This window comes from Myxine glutinosa, chromosome 6, assembly GCF_964187855.1.
Source record: "Myxine glutinosa chromosome 6, kmMyxGlut1.1, whole genome shotgun sequence".
Classification (NCBI taxonomy): domain Eukaryota; kingdom Metazoa; phylum Chordata; class Myxini; order Myxiniformes; family Myxinidae; genus Myxine; species Myxine glutinosa.
Window position 1 is genome coordinate 147,572,221 of NC_136266.1, and position 23,614 is coordinate 147,595,834.

Sequence of the window (23,614 nt, forward strand, 5' to 3'; positions counted from 1 at the left end):
ATTAAATTGATGACATCGTAGGTCACATGGTTTGGCAGCCATATTGGATTTAACCGAAAACCCTAAAAAAATCTCCCAAACCACCAAATCCATTGCCTCGAAACTTCACATGTCATTGACTCGGCATGGCGATTAAAAGATGACCACAAAAATGCCATTGGTCACATGGTGTGGCAGCCATATTGGATTGAAGGAAAATATTAAATAATTATATCTCTGAAACCGCTTACCCTATCGATGCGAAATTTTACAAATATCATCGAACACCATTGTTGCATATAGTTTGAAAATTATGATGTCGTAGGTCACGTGGTTTGGCAGCCATCTTGGATAGCAAAATGAACCTTATCCAATAAACACAAAACTTCACAAACGTGATCCCCTACCCATTCATGTGCAGAGTGTACATTTCCAAGGTCATATGCCACGTGGTGTGGCAGCCATATTAGCTTTGAAGCCGATTAATTTTAAAAAATCCCTTCTCTGAAACTGCTTCACCGATCGATGAGAAACCTGTCATGGCTGGTGAAAAGGTGACACTTGAAAACAGCTAAAGGGATTTAAATCAAACTTGTTTATTTTTAGGACAGTGAAGTGAAGGAGAGTGGTGTCTTTTTAGTGAAGGAGAGCATCTACCTGTTGTGGGACGATGCGGAGGCATATTGGCGACATAGTCACATTGCTCAAGTCTAATCTAGTTTGAGAGACGCTATTGGACGTGGAATCCAACGAAGACGAGCATCATTTTGCCATCCACCATGAAGCCATTCTCAGCGAAGTAAGTCCGGTTAGCTCCCGGCTTAACCAGGACTTCTCACTGCAAGAATTCAAGCCAGCCATATCAAAGTCCAAGCACATAAAGGATAGGGTCCTGAATGTGTTTTGATGTGAATCGACAAGGTTTGGTCTTCATGAATGCTCCACAGTGCCTGGAAACATTCCACCATCATATCCATTCTCAAACCAGGTAAAGATCCCACAAATCCATCCTCCTACCATTTACACTTGCTGTAGGATGAACCCCCTGACCAACTAGGCATATACCAGAGGGTATTGCATGATGCTGCAAAATGCTGTGGTCGCCCTTTTGGTTCAGGGTGCCAGTCACTCTGTGCAAGCCGCCGATTCTGGATCTAGCAAAAGAGCCCCAGACCATCACGCTTCCTCCTCCATGTTTGACAGTTGGTGTCACACACAGAGGAACCATCCTTTCGCCGACTCGACGGCATACAAAAACCCTGCATGATGAACCAAAGATTTCAAATTTTGATTCATCGGTCCAAAAGACCTTCTTCCGTCTTCAGTTGTCCACTGGTGGTGCTTCATGGCCCAGGCAAGCCTCTTTTTCTTATTTTGCCATCTTAGCAATGGCTTTCTTACTGCCACTCGACCTGTCAACCCTGCAACTCAAAGTCTTCTCTTCACAGTTGAAACTGAGACTTGCTTACTTCGACCAGTGTTAAGCTGTGCTTGAAGCTGTTGGCCTGTGAGCCGCCTATCACGCAAGCTGTTGACTCTCAGAAACTTGTCTTCTGATTCTGTTGTGGCTTTGGGTCTGCCAGACATCTTCCTGCCAGAGTTTCCTCCAGTTTCCAACAAACTACTTCCTGCAGTGCAATATTGTCCAAATAATGCTTCAGAGGGTGTAATAACAGTCTGTTCCAATACTGCTTTTATACAGACAGGGGATTTGTAATCAAGTAATCAGCAGAGGTTGGGACACCTGTAGGAATTGTTTGCATCAACTTTCAAGGCTTAATTTACTTACATTGCTGTAGAACAGCTGTAAGTTGTTAACCCATTACTTGTTCCCTGAAGAAGGCCTTTTTTACAATATAACTGTGCAATTTACATTATTTTCAATTTTTTCTAACCTAAACTTTTTTTATAACCTCGAGCAGTTTACTGCTTACCTTTGTACCATTTCAAGTTATTCACTGGACATTAAACTGCGTAAATTTCAATATAAACTGGAAAAATTGAGGTGTTCTAAAACTTTTGACCGGTAGTGTATATAGCATTCATTTTGGTCATCAGCAAACTAATAGAGAAAATGGTGAACGAACGCCTGATTTTCTTCTTAGAAAAGGACAACCTGCTGGAAAGGTACCAGAGTGGATTCAGGAGGGGTCGCTCCTCCATGGACCATACAGCTTCTCTGGCCAATGACGTCAGGAAATCTCTTAACAATCACAAGTCACTGCTGGGAGTGTTCCTCGACATCCACAAGGCTTATGAGACAGTCTGGAGGGGAGGTCTTCTGTTGAGGATTCACCAATTAGGTATGAAGGGCAGAATCTACTGGTGGATCTGGGACCTTTTGTCTGGCAGATCCTTTCACGTGCGAGTTGTATTTCTCATAGATAAGGGTATCCCCCAGGGTAGTTGCATTAGCCCCACTCTTGTGAACATTATGATCAATGATGTTGCTTTTTTATTCAGGTTCTCTGTGCAGGTTGTCTCTGTTTGCAGACGACATTGTTATCTGGGCCCGAGGCAGGAATCTAGCTTACACGGCCAAATGTATCTAGGATCAAGCAATGGGCCAAAAAATGGGGCTTCGTTATTTCTGCCATGAGGAACTACAGCCTGGGCAGGAAGAGGAGATGAGAGAATTCCATTTAGATCCACACGTTGACGACGACAGGAGAAAAAGCCATGCATGGAGATTTCCAAGGATACCAGAAGAGGAAGTTTGGTGAGCAGGGCGTGTTGCCAGACCGTATCGAAGGCACGAGATATGTCAAGGAAGACTGCTCTAATTTCCTGTGCGGCTTTGATGACCTCCATCCATTGTTGAGGCAGCAGAAGCAGCATGTCCAGAGTAGAGTGGCCTCGTCTGAATCCAAATTGATGATCAGAGATCAAGCCATTGGAGAAGAGGAAGGATTTAATATCAGAAGTGATGACGGATTCCATGACCTTGCTGATGAGTGGCAGGCTGATTGTTATGTATTTGCAAGGATCTGTTTTTGGAATGTTTTTTTTTTTTTTTTTTGGAATAATTCTTACTGCTTGGTCTGGCCAGTGGCCACATCGACTTGAATCCCAACCTTTTAGGGGGGGGGGAGTGGGGGTGAGGGGGGGGGCAGAGAGAGGGGGGAATGGGTTAGTTCCTCTCTTCTCTTCTTTGGAAGTCTGTGTTCAGAGGTATTCCCTCCATTAACAATACTTTACCATTGATGTTGAGCAAAATATGGCAGCAACCAGCTGTGTGGCCTTCTAGGTTGGGACCTGTGTCACTGAGCTGCTTGCCAGCAATCAGTGATGGCTTGAAATGCAGTCAAGCCATAATGGTAAATGCTATGCAAGGCTTTCGATGGTTTGGTGAACAACTCCAGGTTTGATCAGGATTACATATGGGGATATGGACAACTCCAAACTCTCCACTGACTGATAAATTGATCATAATGTGACCTGACATATCTACACTACAAGAGCCATTTGTCTGTGTGTTGCCATTTTTCTCAGAGATGGCTGAACGGATCTTCGTCAAACTTTCAGGGGGTTGTCAGTGAGTGAGTGCTAGGGAGTGTTTTAGACCAAAAAATAAATTGAAATATTTGATTTAAAAGGTCGATTTAAAAAAAAATCACTTTATAGTGCCTAAACCTTTTTGATTAATGACAGTTATATACAAGTACACATACGTAAAAATAAATACAAAACAATTATCAGACATTTGAACACAAACAATCAAACAAATCAGATTCAATGAAACAATTCTAAAAGCAGTAGAAGATGGTGGAAATTCTTCATCTTCTTCCTAAACGTCATCAGACTGAACTCAGAAACGTGATCAATGGCACATTCAGCAGCATATATTCAACGAAAAGATAAAATTGATAATTTGACATTTGTGATGGATTTTGATTGGGATGTAATTGCTTTTCCATTATATTTGCCCTCATTTCAAATATGTTAATGTTTCTTTTTCGCACGAGGAACTGCCAGGCCAGGTACTCCAGCTATAAACACTTATATACTTTACTCAGGATACAAACACAACTTTGTGTGGGGTGGTAACATAGGCTGTGTGGCCACGACCTCATGTGGAGGTGTGGAGGGCCAGGGGAGGGGCATAAATTATCTATGTAAATGTGTACCATGTTGCACCACCTGGTGTTGGTGGCAGAGGGTATTACAATTTCCTTTTTTCCCCCCCTAGGCTTTCCCCCAGGTTAAAGCACTCCTCACATGGATACATTTTTCCTCCTTCCCTCCCCACCTCCACCCAAAACGGAGCGGCCTGTCAAAACCACCCCCTCCTTCGGCTTGTTCACAACAAGACAGACAGTGCATTTGTGCTTTGAGAACCTCTCTTTATTGTGAAACCCTTCACAAATTCAAGTTTCATGAAAAACATAGGCAGGAGTCTCTTCTGATAAACAATTTTCCAACAAGGGTGTTCTCCCAATATCACACATGGCAATGAAACATGGACTACAGCAAAGATTGAGTAAAAATTGATGTCCAAACTGCCATGGAAAGATGCCATCTGAGCATAACCAAAAGTGACAAGAAAAACAACTAAATCAGATAGAAAACAAAATTTCTAAACACTGGTCACAATCAAAAACGTCAAATGGAACTTGGTTGGATACATGGCAAGGACAGAGACAAGAATTACAAACTGGCAACGGAAGGAAGGTCCTGGAAGAAGTACCATGAGATCCAAGATCAGATTGAGAGATTTTAGTTTTCTTCGCATTTAAGTTTTTGGCATCAATTTTTCAACAATCCTCTGTTATGAGAACATGTCGCTTCAGTGGGATAGGAATATTTGACCATGCCTGCTTTCTCAAGTGATGGTGTAATGGTGGCGTATTGGTGGTCGTGGGGGAATGGTGGAGGTGTGGAATGAGAAAGCAGAACCTAAAACATATAATTAAAAGGAACCAAGTTTAAATTTATATTTATTTTAAATTATCAGTTTGAGCTGGAAGGGAAGGTCAATGCAAATTTATCAAAAACTGGATGGGAAAGTTGAACTTCCAGCCTCAAAGAGCAGATGTGCCCCCAGTACACAACCTCCCTTGGACTTCCGGCCGAGTTTTTACGACGTATATTTTGTTTTGCCCAAATAACGATGTCGATCTCGATGAATTAAGTCAAAGTAACCAAACAAAAGTAGCGCTGATGAATATGGGCGTCACGAATGTGTTTCTTCGGCTAGCTTTAAAATATAAACAACATGCTGGAATATGTTCAAGATATTTTGAATGAGAAGAAGAAGACGTTTTGGTCACAGATATACTTACATTCTTGGGAAAAATGCCAGAGGCATAGAAAAGGCCCCTTTATATAAGGGTATGTGCCATGTGGCAAACTATAGAAAAGAAGGGACATTCCATAGCTTGCAGAAAATGCAAAACAATACAAAATAAGGTGCATTCAAAAAAATCTCGTGTGCATGCTGGACTTCCCTCTTGTTCTTATAAGGAACGAAGTAATGCTCTCGAAAAAGTAATATAAAGGGGTGCCCTACATAAGGTCACGTGAAAAAGTAAGTACACCCCATGTAAAGTTTTGACTTTTTCAACATATTTCAACATACAGCTATTTGATCTTCATTTCAACAATATTGATAGATAAAGGTGTTATAATATAACAAATATCATGAAACATTTACATTTTGTAGTCCATTGTATAATTTAAATAAACGTGAATGCAAATTTCACATCTGGAAAAAGTAAGTACACCCCATGAACTGTTTTTTAAATCTTTTTAATATATGTGAACATATCAATATTTGATCTTCATTTAAACAGTGTTATAGATAAAGGTGATCTAATTGGAAAAAAAAAAAACAATGAAAAATTGACTTTGCAATAATTTATTCAACAAAAAATTGTTGCACAGCATGCACAATTGCATGTACAGCGCATTTCAAATCCCCCCACAACATCTCGATGGGATTTAGATCCGGGCTTTGACTTGGCCATTCCAGAACCCTCCATTTCTTTCTTTTCAGCCATTCCTTGGTGGATTTACTGGTATGTTTAGGGTCATTGTCATGTTGCAAGGTCCACCTTCGGTTGAGCTTCAACTCTCCGACAGATGGCCTCACATTATCCTCAAGCACCCTCTGGTACAATGAAGAATTCATAGTGGATTCTATGATGGTGAGCTGCCCAGGCCATGATGCAGCAAAGCTGCCCCAAACCATAATATTTCCACCACCATGCTTTACAGTTGGTATCAGGTTATTGTGGTCAAATGCTGTCTTTGGTTTTCACCAAACATGTCTTCTGGTACTGTGGCCAAATAGCTCTACCTTTGACTCATCTGTCCAGAGCACAATGTTCCAGAAGTGCTGGTATTTGCCGAGGTGTTGATTGGCAAACTTGCCATGATGTTCTTTCTGGACAGCAAAGGTTTCCTCCTGGCACACCTCCCATGTAGATCAAATATGTGCTGCCTCTTTCTAATGGTAGAATCGTACACTTTGACATCAACAGTGGCAAGAGCTACCTGTAGGTCCCGTGATGACATTCTGGGGTTCTTAGAGACTTCTTTTAGCATCTTGTGGTCTGCTCTCGGGCTGAACATGCTGGGGCGGCCTGGCCTGAACAGGTTGGCAGTTGTTTGGAATCTTCTCCACTTGTAGATGATCTTCCGGATAGTCGAATGATTGATTATAAATTGTTTGGAGATCTTTTTAAAAAACCCTTCCCAGACTCGTAGGCATCTATAACCTTCTTTCTGAAGGCCTCAAAGAGCTCTTTTGATCTAGGCATGGTGATGCCGCACACTTCAACAACAAAGAGCAAACCAAACTAAATGTCTGAGGTGTAAATAAGACAGGTTCCTCCAAGATCCTCTCTAACGATGTTCTAATCATTTGCACCTGAGCTGGTGCACCTGATTCTAATTTTAGGTATTTGAAGTAGTGATAAATGTAGGGGTGTACTTACTTTTTCCACATGCGAAATTTGCATTTATGTTTATTTAAATTATACAATGGACTACAAAATGTAAATGTTTCATGATATTTGTTATATTATATCACCTTTATCTCTCAATATTGTTGAAATGAAGATCAAATAGCTGTATGTTGAAATATGTTGAAAAAGTCAAAACTTTACATGGGGTGTACTTACTTTTTCACATGACTGTATATTGCTTAAAACACATTTACTTATTCATGCAGCTGTATGAATCAAATTGGTGCCCCTTTACATGAACGTTTCTGGAGCATGACTTGGTTCCTCCTCAGAACACAAGAGCAGCCAGCATGCACACAACATTTTTTGAATGCCTCTTATTTTGTATTGTTTGGAATTTTCTACAAGCTATGGAACATCCCTTATTTTCAAAACTTTGCCACATGGCACATAACCTCATATAAAAGGGTCTTTTCTATGCCCCTGGCATTTCCCCAATAATATAAAGGGAGGGGCACTTTGCACCTCCCTTTGATAACCACATAAGTTTGCTCCATTAAAATGAAAAATATATATCATTGAAACTTTAATATGTCTATTAATTACATACTTTTTTTTTTTGTTTTTGTTGTATACTGAATCGAGGCTCGTGAAAGAGCTAACATTTACTTCACAAACAAATCAACCAGACAAACAAAACACACAAAAAGAGGGAGCGGAAAACAAGATGGGGAGAGAAGGGGAAGCACACAAACACAACATTTGAGAGCAGGGAGATGTGTGGAAGGGAGAGGGCTTGGGGGGAGGAGGTGTGGGAAGGGGGGGGGGGGTGGAGGGAGAAGTATAAAACACAAGGACACCAAGGACTTCCAGGACAGAAGTTGGTATTTCAAAAAAGTGGAATTGGGGTGGAATTAGCGGGGGTAGAAAAGATCAAGGTTTTGGATGGGGGAAGATAAGAGATGGTGGTGAACAGCAGTTTTAAAGACCTGGAGGGTGGAGTGGGATTGAAGAGAGTGAGGGAGTTTGTTCCAGAGGCGGGAGAAGAGAGGAATGAAGGAGTGAAGGTGAGCAGAGAGTCTTGATTTTGGCAGTTTGACCATAAGAGGGTTGCAGGCAGATCTTGTGCGACCTGTAGGAATCTTTGCGGGACAGAGCCCAGAGAGAGCTGGGGGGGGCAAGGCCAGAGAGGAGTCGGTAGAAGATGGAAAGACCACCAACCTGCCTGCGGTGAGTGAGTGAGAGGCCCTTGGAGTTAGCTTCATCGCGGGAGATTCCAATGATTCTGAATGCTTTGGTTTCAACAGCGTGAAGACGAGCTAGGTGTGAGGCAGGAGCACCAGCCCAGAGGGGAGAGCAGTATTCCATTGAGCTGCGGATGAAAGCCTTGTATGTGGTGAGGAGCTCAGGTGTGCCAAGGAAGGACTTTGCATGACGGAGGATGCCCAGTCGGCGACTGGCTTTGGAGGCCAGATTTGAAATGTGGTTTTCCCAGGAAAGATCATGGCAGATAGTGAGACCCAAAAGCTTGAGTGACAGAACTTCTTGGAGAGGATTATTCAGAAAGTGGATGGGAGGGTTGTCCAGTCGGTCTTTTCGGAGAGACATCGTAAGAGTGTGAGATTTGTCAGGATTGAAAGACATGTTCCACTTGTTTGCCCAGTCTGTGATTTTGTCCAGGTCTGCAGAGAGTGAGGAGGCAGCAGACTGCCGATCTGAGGGATGAAGAATGGAGCGACAGAGAGTAGAGTCATCAGCAAAGAGATACAGAGGATTTTCAAGAGAGTCAGAGAGATCATTGATGAAGACCAGAAAAAGCACAGCGCCCAGAACACTGCCTTGTGGAACTCCAGCCTGAACAGGAAGAGGAGATGAGAGAAACCCATTCAGGGCCACACGTTGACTACGACTAGAGAGGAAGTCCGCCAGCCATGCGTGGAGATTTCATTTAGTATTGAAACCTGACTTCCTTGATTACGTATGGCCAATTAAAACCAGAGTACGTCCATTAATTACATGCCATTGAAATGTGAGTCCATCTATTAATTACATACCATTGAATCCGAATTGAGTACATCTATTAAATACATACTTTTAGAAGACAAGTATAGCATGTCCATTAATTTCATGCTTTTGAAACATGAGTACATCTATTCATTACATACTCTTGAAATCAAACAACAACAAAAAATTCCCTTTTTAAGGCCATTTTCCCTGCGAGAGCAGGGGTTGGCCTTGCAGGCCCCACGACAATCATCATGGTTCCGTTATTGAGGCAATGTTTTTAATGGCCAGATGGCCTTCCGGACGCCAACCCTTTCGTCGCCTCTTACAACACACAGGGATACGGTGTTCCTATTCTCAGCTGGGGCACACACCGACACATTCATCCCAGCAAGCTGGTACTCAATTTGCCGACCTTGGAAGGATGAAAGGCTGAGTCAACACTCCTGGCATTAATTCAATTAATTATTGACCGGGATTCGAACTCAGGCTCTCAAGATCCCAAGCCAGCACCCTAACCGCTAAGCCAACACCAGGCTCTGAAACCTAACTGAGTATGTCTATTAAATACATACTATTAGAATATGAGTCCAGAATGTCCATTAATTACATGCTATTGAAACGTATGTCTATTAATTAAATACCATTGAAATTTGACTGAGTACCTCTTTTAAATACATACTATTAGAATATGAGTACAGCTTATCCATTAATTACATGCTATGGAAACCTGAGTAAATCTATTCATTACACAGAGAACATCTATTAATTACACGCTATGGAAAACCGAGTACATCTTTTAATTACACCGAGTACGTCTATTAATTACATGCTATTGAAACATGATTACATGGGTCTTCTGGGTCTTCTGCATATTTTTGGTCTTCGTGGTATTTTGGGGTATTTTAGGTCTTCGTCGTATTTTGAATATTTGGGGTATTTAAGAGTAGGCAGTGTATTTTGGGTCTTTTAGGATCCAAGGGGTATTTTCAGTCTTTGTGGTATTTTGGGTATTTAAAGGTCTTTGGGGTATTTTGGGGTCTTAAGGGTATTGCGGGACTTGAAGGGTCGTCAAAGGTCTGAGGGGTCTCAGCAGTCTGAAGGGCCAAAAGGTATATTCCAACAGTACGTAATTAAGAGTTCATTGACTGTGTTTTTTGGTGTTATTTTAATTTGAAGAAGATGTTTTTGATCATAAACATACAAACATAACCATGTATATTTGCTCTATTATAATAAGATATAGTCCAGTCATTCTCGCGAACTTTTACCCCTATCCCACCACTAATTGCAAGAGAAAAAAAATGATATTTTTCTGAAACCTGTCGATCCTCTGAACAAATACATAAAATTATACTCAATTATAATGAGTGGATCATACTTTATTTTCAGATTGAACGAGAGCCGTGAACGAGAGGTGGAGTGACGCTTGCAGTGAGAGATTTGATCAGTGTGCTGAGGACAGTTAAACGCTGTGGTCATTGTGAATGTAAGTCGTATTATATTTAATTTATGATTGTTTAAGGTTTTATTTTTATTTTTAAAAGCAGTTTTTAAACATTTAATTTTATAATAAACATGTTCAAATTTTGTATTTTTATGAACCTATACATTTATAGTAGGACAACACAGGGAATAAAATGTAATCCTAAGTTCCATAATAGAAATGTAATCCATAATAGAACCACAAATGTAATCCTCTTTCTTTGCAGAGGTGAACAACGCCCTCCAACACCTCACTGATGTGATGTATGTGACAAGTGAACAGCACAAGGATCTATCAAAGTCTAGACAGAAGAATGATGTAGCTGATACCCAGAAAATGCTTGAGTTTCTTCATGAGAGGGATCCCTTTCAAGACGACGATACTCTTCACAACATTTTCACTGGTATAGTTTCCCAGACAACGGTGAATGTTGATGAGGCGAAAACTGTGGGAGAAAGGCTCTTGGGCCAGATGAGTGGTAAACGTGTGCTTGAATACAGCTTCAAGAAGAAGGGTCAAGCCATAACTATGGACTCAGAGTCTGCAATGAAGACACCAGACGGAGACATCAATATCGACCCTCAGTTACTCTTCCAGAGACTTGTGATCGCTGGCACTGAAGTAGGAAACTTATCCAAAGCACTCCTTTGTGAGTTATGCACATATCCTCCATCTTTGTTCGAGACCAAATATGCCTTGCTGTCCGCCAATAAGCCAGCGTTAGCCTCAGCAATCAAATCCTTGGCACCTGCCGATACTGCACAACTGTCCGATATACAATACGTACTCGATGGCGGTGCCCTATTGCAGCGCATACCCTGGCAGTCAGGTGAACAGTACAAGGATATTCTTGACCGCTACCTGAAATATGTTAGTAGGCATTACGGGCATGCTATCGTCGTGTTTGATGGCTATCGTGAAGGTCCCTCAACGAAAGACTGTGCCCATCAGAAAAGGGGTGAGCGACCATCAGTGAAGGTATCTTTTTCTCAAACCATGACGCTTTCTGTCAAGAAGGAAGAGTTTCTTCGGAACAAGGAGAACAAGCAACAATTCATAGACATTCTTGGTAAGAAACTGGAAGAATCTCATTGTGAAGTGCTTCATGCGAGTGGGGATGCGGACCTACTCATAGCAACAACTGCAGTTTGTAGCTCTTCAAAATCCAACACTGTTCTTGTTGGCGAAGACACTGACTTGTTGATACTACTGTGCTACTATTTTCGCAAGAATACTGCGCACACTCTCTACTTAATGTCGGAGCCGAAAAAGGGTTCAATGAATCCAAGACAATACTTGGACATTGGCAAAGTCAGAGAGGCTCTGGGTGATACTGTCTGTGAAAAAATTCTCTTCATCCATGCGTACCTGGGATGCGACATGACATCAAGGGTCTTTGGGATCGGCAAAGGCACTGGACTCAAACTGTTCAAGGACAATGAAATGTTCCAGCAAGAGGCCCTAATTTTCGGCAATAAAGAGTCAACACAGGATGAGGTCATTGCTGCAGGAGACAGAGCAATGGTTTGTGTGTACGGAGGCAAACCATCAGACAATTTGAACGAATTGAGGGTAGCAAAATTTCATGCTAAGGTGACAACAAACAAAACATCGTTGCACCCACGGGTACTTCCGCCCACGAGCTCAGCTTCCAAATATCACAGCCTACGGGTATTCCAACAGCCTACGGGTATTCCAACAACCCGCTTGACTGGGGATGGAGGATCATGGACACCAGGATGATCCCTATGCATTCTGACCTCGCTGCAGCACCAGACTATCTCCTAAAGCTGGTTAGGTGTTCTTGCAAGGGTGGTTGTAGTGATAAACGTTGTGGTTGTCGGAAACTTGGGCTGCCTTGCACATTTGCATGTAGGGAGTGCAGAGGTATTTGTGCAAATGCAGACGAATCAGTGGACGTTTTCGAGGATGCTGATGATAGTGACAATGGAAGAGACGAAGTGATGTGTTAAATATTGTGAACGGACAGAAGGACATTGGGTACAAATAGTTGTGGTAGTGTATTCAAACATGGTTAAATAAATAATTTAGAGTTGATTTGGTGGATTATTAAGAGTGATATTGTCATATAATTAATTTCCAAACATTGCGGTAGTCCGAAAAGTTCCCAAATCGGAAAGGACCTGAAAAACCATGTTCCACTCAATATATTTAAGTATAATTTTGGGCAGATATTTAGTCGACATCAAGGTCTCAGAAAAGTATTACTTCGTTTCTCTTGCAATTAGTGGCGGGTCCATTCACATTTTGACTGAACTAATATGGAGAAGCACATAAATAAATTTTCCTTTTTTTTTTTTAGTTGTCGTTTTCTTCAAATTTAGTTTGAGTGCAGAGCGAACATGGATGGGCTCATAATTTTTCAATTCTTGTTGCCTTTTCCAACCAGTTTGCAGCCATTGTTGTGGACATTCTGGTGACAGCCACCTGTATGGGTTTCATAAAGGGGATCAAGAGGTGCTGGCTGGTTGGCAGGAGTTACAGATGGTACTCTGAGGAGTTGTGCTAACAATGCATATGCCCAAAGGGCTGTACGCTTTCATGATAGCTTTCTCCGTCCTGGTTCACTGAATACCTTGCCTACTGCTGAGGATCGCTTACAAGGGGGGCACATACAACCCAGTATGGGTAATGCTTTGTGAATATAATAAACCTTTATCAGCAAAACTTCTCCCACAGTCAGGGCACTTTTTATGCGAGCACTCCAGGTGGCTAACCCCCGCTCTTGCAGGGAAAATGGCCTTTAAAATGCCTGTTGTTGTTGTACTCCAGGTGGATTGCATTATGGAAGTTCAAGCTCCATTTAGAAATGAAATCTTCGTCACAAAAAGACCATTTGTCAGGATGATCTTGTTGGTTATCTCCACATGGGGGTTTTAGGAGGTGGGAGGAAGTTCTCCCAGAACTCAAAACAAAAACCTCCTTTTTCGGCAAAGGATCATCATTCATGAACCAGTTTGTGAAACTTCATTCTCATAAGCTTTGTTCCAAGGGCTCGTTTTAGAATCCTCACAACCTCTGCCAGACTCCACCTGCAGCTTATTTTGTCCTAATATATTCCCAGGAATGCTTTTTAAGTGCTCAGTTAGGTTTTCTTGATCATCCGGATTCCCTGTTGCTCCGACTATCACTGGTAGAATTACAGGTTTCTTCAATTTCAAAATCCTCTTGACCTAATTTTTCAGATCGTGGTATTTCAGATTTGAGCTCTCCTGTGTGGATCATCATATGCGTTTTCAAATTGCCTTTTTGAGAGAAACCTTTATCACATATCTCGCATTTGTAAAGTCATTCTCCTGTATGGATCCTCATATGTAATTCCAGATCGCTTTTTTGAGAGAAACCTTTATCACAAATCCTGCATTTGTGAGGTGCCTATCCTTTATGGATCATCACATGTGATTTCAAATGGCCTTTATGAGAGAAACCTTTATCACATATTGAGCATTTGTGAAGACGCTCTCCTGTGTGGATCCTCATATGTACTTGCACATCGCCCTTTTGAGAGAAACCTTTATCACATATCGAGCATTTATAAGGACGCTCTCCTGTATGGATCTTCATATGCCTATTGAAATGGCCTTTGTGAGAGAAACCTTTATCACATATTGAGCATTTGGAACGATGCTGTCCTGTATGGATCCCAATATGTAATTTCAAATCTTCTTCGAGAGAGAAAGCTTTGTCACATATTGGGCATTTGAAAGGACGCTCTCCTGTATGGATCTTCATATGCCTTTTCAAATCACCTTTCTGAGAGAAACCTTTATCACATATTGAGCATTTGTGAGGACGCTCTCCTGTATGGATCTTCATATGCCTTTTCAAATGGCCTTTATGAGAGAAACCTTTATCACATATTGAGCATTTGTAAGGACGCTCTCCTGTGTGGATCCTCATATGTACTTTCACATCGCCCTTTTGAGAGAAACCTTTGTCACATATCGAGCATTTGTAAGGACGCTCTCCTGTATGGATCCCAACATGTAATTTCAAATCTTCTTCCAGAGAGAAAGCTTTGTCACATATCGAGCATTTGTAAGGGCGCTCTCCTGTATGGATCTTCATATGCCTTTTCAAATGGCATTTTTGAGAGAAACCTTCATCACATATCGAGCATTTGTGAAGACGCTCTCCTGTATGGACCATCATATGCTTTTTCAAATGGCCTTTTCGAGAGAAACCTTTATCACATATCGAGCATTTGTATTGACGCTGTCCCATATGGATCTTCATGTGCTGTTTCAAATTGCAGTTTTGAGAGAAACCTTTATCACATATCGAGCATTTGTGAGGATGCTCTCCTGTATGGACCATCATGTGCAATTTCAAATTGTTGTTTTGAGAGAAACCTTTATCACATATCGAGCATTTGTAAGGTCGCTCTCCTGTAGGGATCTTCATATGTAATTTCAAATGGCCTTTTTGAGAGAAACCTTTATCACATATTGAGCATTTGTAAGGTCGCTCTCCTGTGTGGATCTTCAAATGTAATTTCAATTTGCCTTTTGTCAAGAAACCTTTATCACATATCGAGCATTTGTGCGGTCGCTCTCCTGTATGGATCATCATATGTAATTTCAAACTGCCTTTTTGCGAGAAACCTTTGTCACAGACAGAGCACCTGAAGGGGCGTTTTCCAGTGTGCATCCTCATGTGTATTTTCATGTTACTCGTTGAAGCAAAATCCAATCTGCACACATTATACTTATGATGTATTAGCCTTTCTTGAACCTTTTTGTGTTTGTTTAATTTAACATTGATGTTGGTGTTGCGAGGCCCAGACATGCACTTGTATTTTATTGGAAGTGGGTCTTCATCTCGTGATTGTTTCTTCAAAAAAGGCTTCTTCCTCACTGTCAAGCTGTGACTGGACCTTATTTGTCCCATATTACTTCTTGATTGTTCTACAGAAACAAAGAACACAACATTTTCTCTTTTTTGGTAAAAATCAAAATATTTTGCAGTTTTCCAAAATTTATATATTTTCTCATCACAAAAGATTGTATGTTCGTTTTTTTACATTTCCACTCACCAGTTGCAAAACAGGAAGCATTTCCGTTTCTCATGTGAATATCATCTGAACCTTCCTTTGCAGAAGCACATTTTGAATCTTCTGTGACAGATGAATCGTTGTTGTGTTGTCTGCCTTCCACATTTACAGGACAGCCATCACCTGTGTACAAATCAATGTCAGTTTTTTGCAGGTAAATGAGATTGAGAACAATCTCGAGAGGTCATAGAACATGTTACGCCATGCAATGTAGACTTCAATTTAAATATACACAAAGAATTAAGTTAAGCACCCCTACACAACGAATTAAGGTAAGCACCCCCTAATATATATTCTTTGTGTATATGTATACATTGGCATATATTCTAAGGTATGTGAGATCAAATAATGATTGGTATGACATTAGCAATTATCCATTGATGAAATTGAGTGATCAAAGTGAAAAAAAGTGATTGGTTGAGTCAGTGATCCGATCACGTGGGTCCTACACACGTTATTGACGCAAAGATCGCTAGAGGTCTTCTCAGAACAATGACTGTACGTTAGAAAACATAAACGTCATCCACACTGTCCGTGATGGACCTATAGCTCCATACTTAAATTGAGGTGAAAATATGCCTAAAATTCCCAAAAAATTTCACCTTAAATTATTCAGAATAAAATATTGAAAACGGCATGATTGTTATGTTTTTATGTGACCATAATATCACTTCTCCAGAAAATATAGCAATATCATGGGTATATTACACTGTTTTGACGACAACAAACTTGTAATGTGCGAGGTTGTAAAAAAACGGGGGGGGGTGCTTAACTTAATTCTTTGTGTATAGAATAATGAATTTAAAGATTGATATGACGTCATTATAAAAAGTAATTTTCCTGTTTGGAATGATGTGCAATTTTGTTTGAATGCCAAGCAGTCAGACAGAATGAAAATATTGTTGCAGATGCGGGGTTTGGGGTGTGTCACGAGTGGGACTTCTCAGACTCTTCCCGACCTCTGGACCTGCAGACCACCGTGGGTTCACGGTTCGCGTCCCGATGGGTTCGCGTTCCGACGGGATGTCAAACAACGACTGACACCGATTGAGACCGCCAAACTTGGCAACGCAATTGATCTCGGAAAGCGATCCTTCCATGGCATGAACAGGCAGGCAGCTTCTCCTCGGGTGCCCAGCGCGTTCAATCATCAGCAATTGATCTGGCGTTCCAGATTTTAAGCTGCTTCTGTTCTCAATATTCTGTCTTATGTGCAGTGCATTCAGAAAGTCTTCAGACCCCTTCACCTTTTTCACATTATGTTATGTTGCAGCTTTATGCTGAAATCATTTAAATTCATTTTTTCCCTCATCAGTCCACACTCAATACCCCATAATGACAAAGAGAAAACAGGATTTTAGAAAGTTTTGGAAATTTATTGAAAAAAAACAACTGAAATATCATATTGACATAAGTATTCATACCCTTTGCGATGACACTTGAAATTTGTCTCGGGTGCCTACCATTTCTCTTGATCATCTTTGAGATATTTCTACACCTTGATTGGAGTCCACCTGTGGTAAATTCAATTGATTGGACATTATTTGGAAAGGCACACACCTGTCTATATAAGGTATCACAGCTGACAATGCATATCAGAGCAAAAACCAAGCCATGAGGTCGAAGGAACTGCCTGCAGAGCTCAGAGACAGGATTGTGTCGAGGCACAGATCTGGGGAAGCTTACAAAAAAATCTCTGCTGCATTGAAGGTTCCCATGAGCACAGTGGCCTCCATAATTCTTAAATGGAAGAAGTTTGGAACAACCAGGACTCTTCCTAGAGCTGGCCACCCGGCCAAACTGAGCAATCGGGGGAGAAGGGCCTCAGTAAGAGAGGTGACCAAGAATCCGAAGGTCACTCTGGCTGAGCTCCAGAGATCCTGTGTGTAGATGCGAGAAACTTCCAGAAGGACAACTATCACTGCAACACTCCACAGATCTGGGCTTCATGGCAGAGTGGCCAGACGGAAGCCTCTCCTCAGTGAAAGATACATGAAAGCCTGCTTGGAGTTTGCAAAAAAGCACCTAAAGGACTCTCAGACTTTGAGAAACAAGATTCTGTGGTCTGATGAAACCAAGATTGAACTGTTTGGCTTCCGTCTGGCCACTCTGCCATAAAGGCAGAGGTTCCGTTTTTGGTCTTGCCGGCGAGGTTCTGTTTTTTCGAAGCTGTCTACGCTCTCCACGCTATCGAAGTTAAGTAATTGTTTCCATTTGTATTTTCGTCAAAACTATTTATTTTATGGTGTGTGTATGTATAGTGTGTCCCTCGGAAGATTCTCAGTGTTAATCTTTCATACCTGTATAAAATATCGTCGGTTAATTCGTGTCGTGTCTTTTGAGGCCTTGTACCGTGTCCGACCTTGAGGCTTTGTTTTTCTCTCAACGGTCCATCTATTGTGCTCCAACTACTTTCGTTCTCTGCTTTCCCCAGTCGTTTCACCCCATACGGCCTTGTTTAAAATCTCAACTCAAAAATAAAAATAAAAAAAATAAAAAAAATTCCCCTTCTCTGTTCTTGTTCGTTGTTCTTATTCGTTTATTCGTTGTTCTTATTCGTTTATTCGTTGTTCTTATTCGTTTATTCGTTGTTCTTATTCATTCGTTCGTTATTCGACCACGTGTTTCACCCACATTTCTCCAGATAGTTTTCACTGTTAAACTTTAAAATGTTTAAACTTTCCCCTGAAGTACTGTATTACAACACCTTTTTCTTCTTCTTCTTCTTTAAAAGGTTGCTTTCGACTTGCTCACCAAATCTATTCATTCCAAAAAAAAATTCCATCTATTACAGTGCCTCTTTCATACATTCCCTAAACTCTCCTGCTCTCTACCCCCCTCCCCCCCCCCCCCCCCACTCCAGCGTCCTCAAACGTATTTTTGACTCGAAGGTCACAAGAAACTCATTTTGCAATAAATGTTCGTTTCCCATTAATCGTACACTTTCCAAAATCCAATCTCACCCCTCCCCTCCAAATCCTCCCCATCACCCCTCCCTTCCAAATCTTCCCCATCACCACTCCCCTCCAAATCTTCCCCATCATCCATCCCTTTCAAATCTCCCCCCTTGCCCCTTCCCTCCTAAACTCCCCCCACACCCTTCCCCTCCTAGACTCCCCCTCACCCCTCCCCTCCTAGACTCCCTGCTCACCCCTCCCCTCCAAATCTCCCCCATCTCCCATCCCTTTCAAATCCCTCCCCTTGTACCTTCCCTCCAAAACTCCCCCCTAACCCCTCCCCTCATAAACTCCACCCTCACCCCTCCCCTTCAAATCTCCCCACCATCATTTCTTCTCCATTTCCCCCCTCTCACCCCTCCTCCTCGCTTCTTCCCCCTTCCAACTCTCACCTCCATCTCCCCCAACCTTCTGCCTCGCTCTTCCCCCTCCTCAAATAACACCTCATTGTGCCTCACCCAATCAACATCAAACCTTTTGTCCGCCCCATCCTTCCCTTTCTCCGAGCTATTCTGAAATCTCTGACACACCTTCAACAGCTCTCCCTACCTCTTCCTCCTCTTCCACATCTTACCCTACCCCTCTCCCCCCCTCCCCCCCCCATTCTGTATCCAATGCTCCCTCTTCCTCTTCATTAACGGTATGGACCTCAAACATCCGGGGCCTTCGTTCAAACTTAACTGATCTCTCCATACAGGTTGCTTCTGACAAACCAGACGTGATCTGCTTAACAGAAACTTTCCTCCTTCATGATGTCTCCGATTCCTTAGTATCTCTCCCGGGTTACTGCCTCCTCCGGTATGATAGACCTGAGCCTCGTCCTGGAGGTGGGGTTGCTATCTTTATCAAAAACCCCTTTTTCTCATTCGCCCTGCACTGCCCTCTCTCCACGTCACCCCCAGGAATACCTCTGGCTACGGCTTCCCCTTCGCTCCCACCTCTTGTTCATATGTGTGTTGTACGGTCCACCAAACAGTGATGACTCCATCTACATCTCGCTGTCTGATAATATGGACCAACTTCTATCTACTCATCCAAACTCTCTCTTCCTCATATGTGGTGATTTCAATTGTCACCATGCCAGTTGGTGAGGTGTGGGTACCTCTCTCACCAGCCATGGCTCTCTCAGCAAAGGACTTCTGCGACTCACTGGGACTGACACAATCTGTCAATTTCCCGACCCGGATCTCAGTCAATGGAGCATCTTCTCTTCTGGATTTGGTTATGAATAACTTCACTGAAAATGTCTGCTGCTCTTCTTCTGCTCCAATCGGCTCATCTGATCATGTGCTTGATAAAGTGGGCATCTCTCTGACCATTTTCAGGGAGCCTTCTCAGCGTCGACAAGTCTGGCATTTCACTCAGGCCAACTGGCAGGGTCTTCAAGCAGCCATCAATCATCTGGACTGGTCTCCCATCTCTACCGCCTCTGACATCAACTCATCCTGGGAATTCTTCCAAAGTAAATTGCTCTCTCTCATGCACAGATTTATCCCATCTCGTCTTCAGTTGTCATACCCTTCCTCCCGTCCATGGTACACGGAATCTTGTGGTGAGGCTGTTGCCCAGAAACAACTTGCCTTCGTCTCCTGGAAAGCTAATCCAACGGAAGGAAATCTCATTTCCTTTCACAAAGCCCGAAACAAGTGTGTCTCCACCCTCAGGAGAGCCAGGAAACAATATCTCTCCGTTCTCAAGACCGAACTCTCCTATCTGTCTCCCTCTTCCAAATCCTGGTGGCGTCTGGTCAAATCTGTTTCTGGTGTTTGTTCCCCCTCCATCCCCTCCCTCACCTCAAATGGCTACACAGCTGACTCCGCACGTGAAAAAGCTGAATGCCTCAACTCTGTGTTTGCCTCTAAATCTTGTGTCCCAAACCCATCCCTCTCTGCACCCACCGTACCCAGTCGTACCCAGCTGCTCCTGGACTCTGTGTCCTTTCCTCCTGACAAGGTGGAAAAGTTTCTGTCAACCCTCGACTATGATTCTGCAACTGGACCTGACGGCATCAGCCCACGGGTCCAAAAATCCGGTTCTTCGGCTCTTTCACTCCCTCTCTGTTCTCTTCACCCTCTCTTTTGCTCAAGATCATCTGCCATCTGCTTGGAAATCAGCCAACATCACCACTTTACACAAAAAACGTGCAAAAACAGATCCCAGCAACTGCAGACCAATCAGCCTTCTCCCAATTATAAGCAAAGTCATGGAATCCATCATTGCTTCGGATATGAAATCTTTCCTCTTCTCCAATGGCTTGATCTCTGATCATCAATTTGGTTTCAGACCTGGTCGCTCTGCTCTGGACATGCTGCTTCTGCTGTCTCAACAATGGATGGAGGTGTTCAATGCCAAACAGGAAATTAGAGCCATCTCCCTTGACATATCACGTGCCTTTGATACCGTCTGGCACCCTGCTCTGCTCACCAAACTCTCCTCCTTTGGTATCCATGGAAATCTCCACGCATGGCTGGCGGACTTCCTCTCTAGTCGTAGTCAACGTGTGGCCCTGAATGGGTTTCTCTCATCTCCTCTTCCTGTTCAGGCTGGAGTTCCCCAAGGCAGTGTTCTGGGCCCTGTGCTCTTTCTGGTCTTCATCAATGATCTCTCTGACTCTCTTGAAAATCCTCTCTTTGTCTTTTCTGATGACTCCACTCTCTGCCGCTCCATTCCTCATCCCTCAGATCGGCAGTCTGCAGCCTCTTCGCTCTCTGCAGACCTGGCCAAAATCACAGACTGGGCAAACAAGTGGAACATGTCTTTCAATCCTGACAATTCTCACACTCTTACGATGTCTCTCCGAAAAGACCGACTGGACAACCCTCCCATCCACTTTCTGAATAATCCTCTCCAAGAAGTTCTGTCACTCAAGCTTTTTGGTCTCACTATCTGCCATGATCTTTCCTGGGAAAACCACATTTCAAATCTGGCCTCCAAAGCCAGTCGCCGACTGGGCATCCTCCGTCGTGCGAAGTCCTTCCTTGGCACACCTGAGCTCCTCACCACATATAAGGCTTTCATCCGCAGCTCAATGGAATACTGTTCCCCCCTCTGGGCTGGTGCTCCTGCCTCACACCTAGCTCGTCTTCACGCTGTTGAAACCAAAGCGTTCAGAATCATTGGAATCTCTCGCGATGAAGCTACCTCCGAGGGCCTTTCACTTACTCACCGCAGGCAGGTTGGTGGTCTTTCTGTCTTCTACCGACTCCTCTCCAGTGTTGCTCCTCCAGCTCTCTCTGGGCTCTTTCCCCCAAATATTCCTACAGGTCGCACAAGATCTGCCTGCAACCCTCTAATGGTTAAACTGCCAAAATCAAGACTCTCTGCTCTCCTTCACTCCTTCACTCCTTCATTCCTCTTTTCTCTCGCCTCTGGAACAAACTCCCTCAGTCTCTTCAATCCCACTCCTCCCTCCAGGTCTTTAAAACAGCTGTTCACCACCATCTCTTATCTTCCCCCATCCAAAACCTTGAACTTTTCTGCCCCCGCTAATTTCACCCCAAATCCACTTTTTTGAAAGACCAACTTCTTTCCTGGAAGTCCTTGGTGTACTTGTGTTTATACTTCTCACCCCCCCTCCCCCTTTCCCATGCCGCCTTCCCCCAATCCCTCTCCCTCCCACACATTCCCGATGTCCCTGCTCTCAAATGTTGTGTTTATGTGCTTCCCCTTCTCTTCCCATCTTGTCTACCGCTCCCCTTTTTATATACTTTGTTTGTTTGTCTCTGATTTGTTTTTGTGATAAATGTTAGCTTTCACAAGCCTCGATTCTGTATGCAAAAAAAAAAAAAAGCCCAGATTATTTGAGTGTTGCAGTGATGGTTGTCCTTCTGGAAGTTTCTCCCATCTCCACACAGGATCTCTGGAGCTCAGCCAGAGTGACCTTCGGGTTCTTGGTTACCTCTCTTACTAAGGCCCTTCTCCCCCGATTGCTCAGTTTGGCCCGGCGGCCAGCTCTAGGAAGAGTCCTGGTTGTTCCAAACTTCTTCCATTTAAGAATGATGGAGGCTACTGTGCTCTTGGGAACCTTCAATGCAGCAGAGATTTTTTTTGTAGGCTTCCCCAGATCTGTGCCTCGACACAATTCTGTCTCTGAGCTCTGCAGGCAGTTCCTTCGACCTCATGGCTTGGTTTTTGCTCTGATACCAGATATAGACAGGTGTGTGCCTTTCCAAATCATGTCCAATCAATTGAATTTACCACAGGTGGACTCCAATCAAGGTGTAGAAATATCTCAAAGATGATCAAGAGAAATGGGAGACACCTGAGATAAATTTCAAGTGTCATCGCAAAGGGTATGAATACTTATGTCAATATGATATTTCAGGTTTTTTCTTTTTAATAAATTTCCAAAACTTTCTAAAATCCTGTTTTCTCTTTGTCATTATGGGGTATTGAGTGTAAATTGATGAGGGAAAAAATGAATTTAAACGATTTCAGCATAAAGCTGCAAAATGACCATGTCAAAAAAAGTGAAGGGGTCTGAATACTTTCTGAATGCACTAAGCCACCCTACGTGGAGAAGTTTGGCAGAACATCCGTAGCCTGCCAATTGATTTTAAGTTTCGTACTGACATTCGGCGGATTTCCTTCAGGGAACGCCAACGTATTCTCCACATCCACTGCTCATGCTGCGGAACCCCCGGAGACGTCACATACATAAGCGCAGCCCCGTAACCTTCATCACGCTTCATAACTCTCGCATCGTGGTACATCCACAAACCATGCGTGTTTACAAGCCACCTTGCAGACCAGCGCACACAATTTACACAAACTGGCCGTCTCACAATCCCTCACACACCATTTATTCACACGATCCACTCCACAGTCATTCTCACTCCATTCACACACATGGGTCACCCCACGCCAGTTTACACACTACTTTACAAATGAGCCATCCCGCTAAGGTCCCGCAGCTGAATTTGCTACTCGTGTTGGGTGCACCATTTGTGCCGCTCATGCTAAACTACACACCATTCCTTGGCCCAAAAGTCCTGGTTGTTCTCGCAAAAGGCCCAAAAGACACCAAAATGGTCAAAGATGCCTTTCCCTCTGAAACGACAAGTCACGCTACACACTATAAAAATGATGAAACAAACATTGACCTTCTGTGTTTTAGTTCAAAGAAAATTCACATGATCCACCACGCGGTGACCCGGGTTACCGTGGTAACGCCGCCATATTGATTAACCCGGGTTACCTCGTGAGA

At 42.9% G+C, this 23,614-nt stretch overlaps 2 protein-coding genes across 3 annotated transcripts in view; both read right to left on the bottom strand.

Moving 5' to 3' along the window:
* Positions 1 to 23,614, bottom strand: part of LOC137429473 (uncharacterized) — a 483,513-nt gene that overhangs the window by 226,234 nt on the left and 233,665 nt on the right. The gene's annotated exons all lie outside the window — the stretch shown is intronic.
* Positions 4,302 to 23,614, bottom strand: part of LOC137429103 (uncharacterized) — a 66,001-nt gene continuing 46,688 nt past the window's right edge. For both annotated transcript variants that reach the window (XM_078780697.1, XM_078780696.1), the window contains exons 3-4: positions 15,434 to 15,574; positions 4,302 to 15,305 (exon numbers count right to left, since the gene is read on the bottom strand). In XM_078780697.1, coding sequence (XP_078636823.1) covers positions 13,774 to 15,305; positions 15,434 to 15,574 — 1,673 coding nt within the window. In that variant the 3' untranslated portion in view covers positions 4,302 to 13,773. The remainder of the gene's footprint in view (positions 15,306 to 15,433; positions 15,575 to 23,614) is intronic.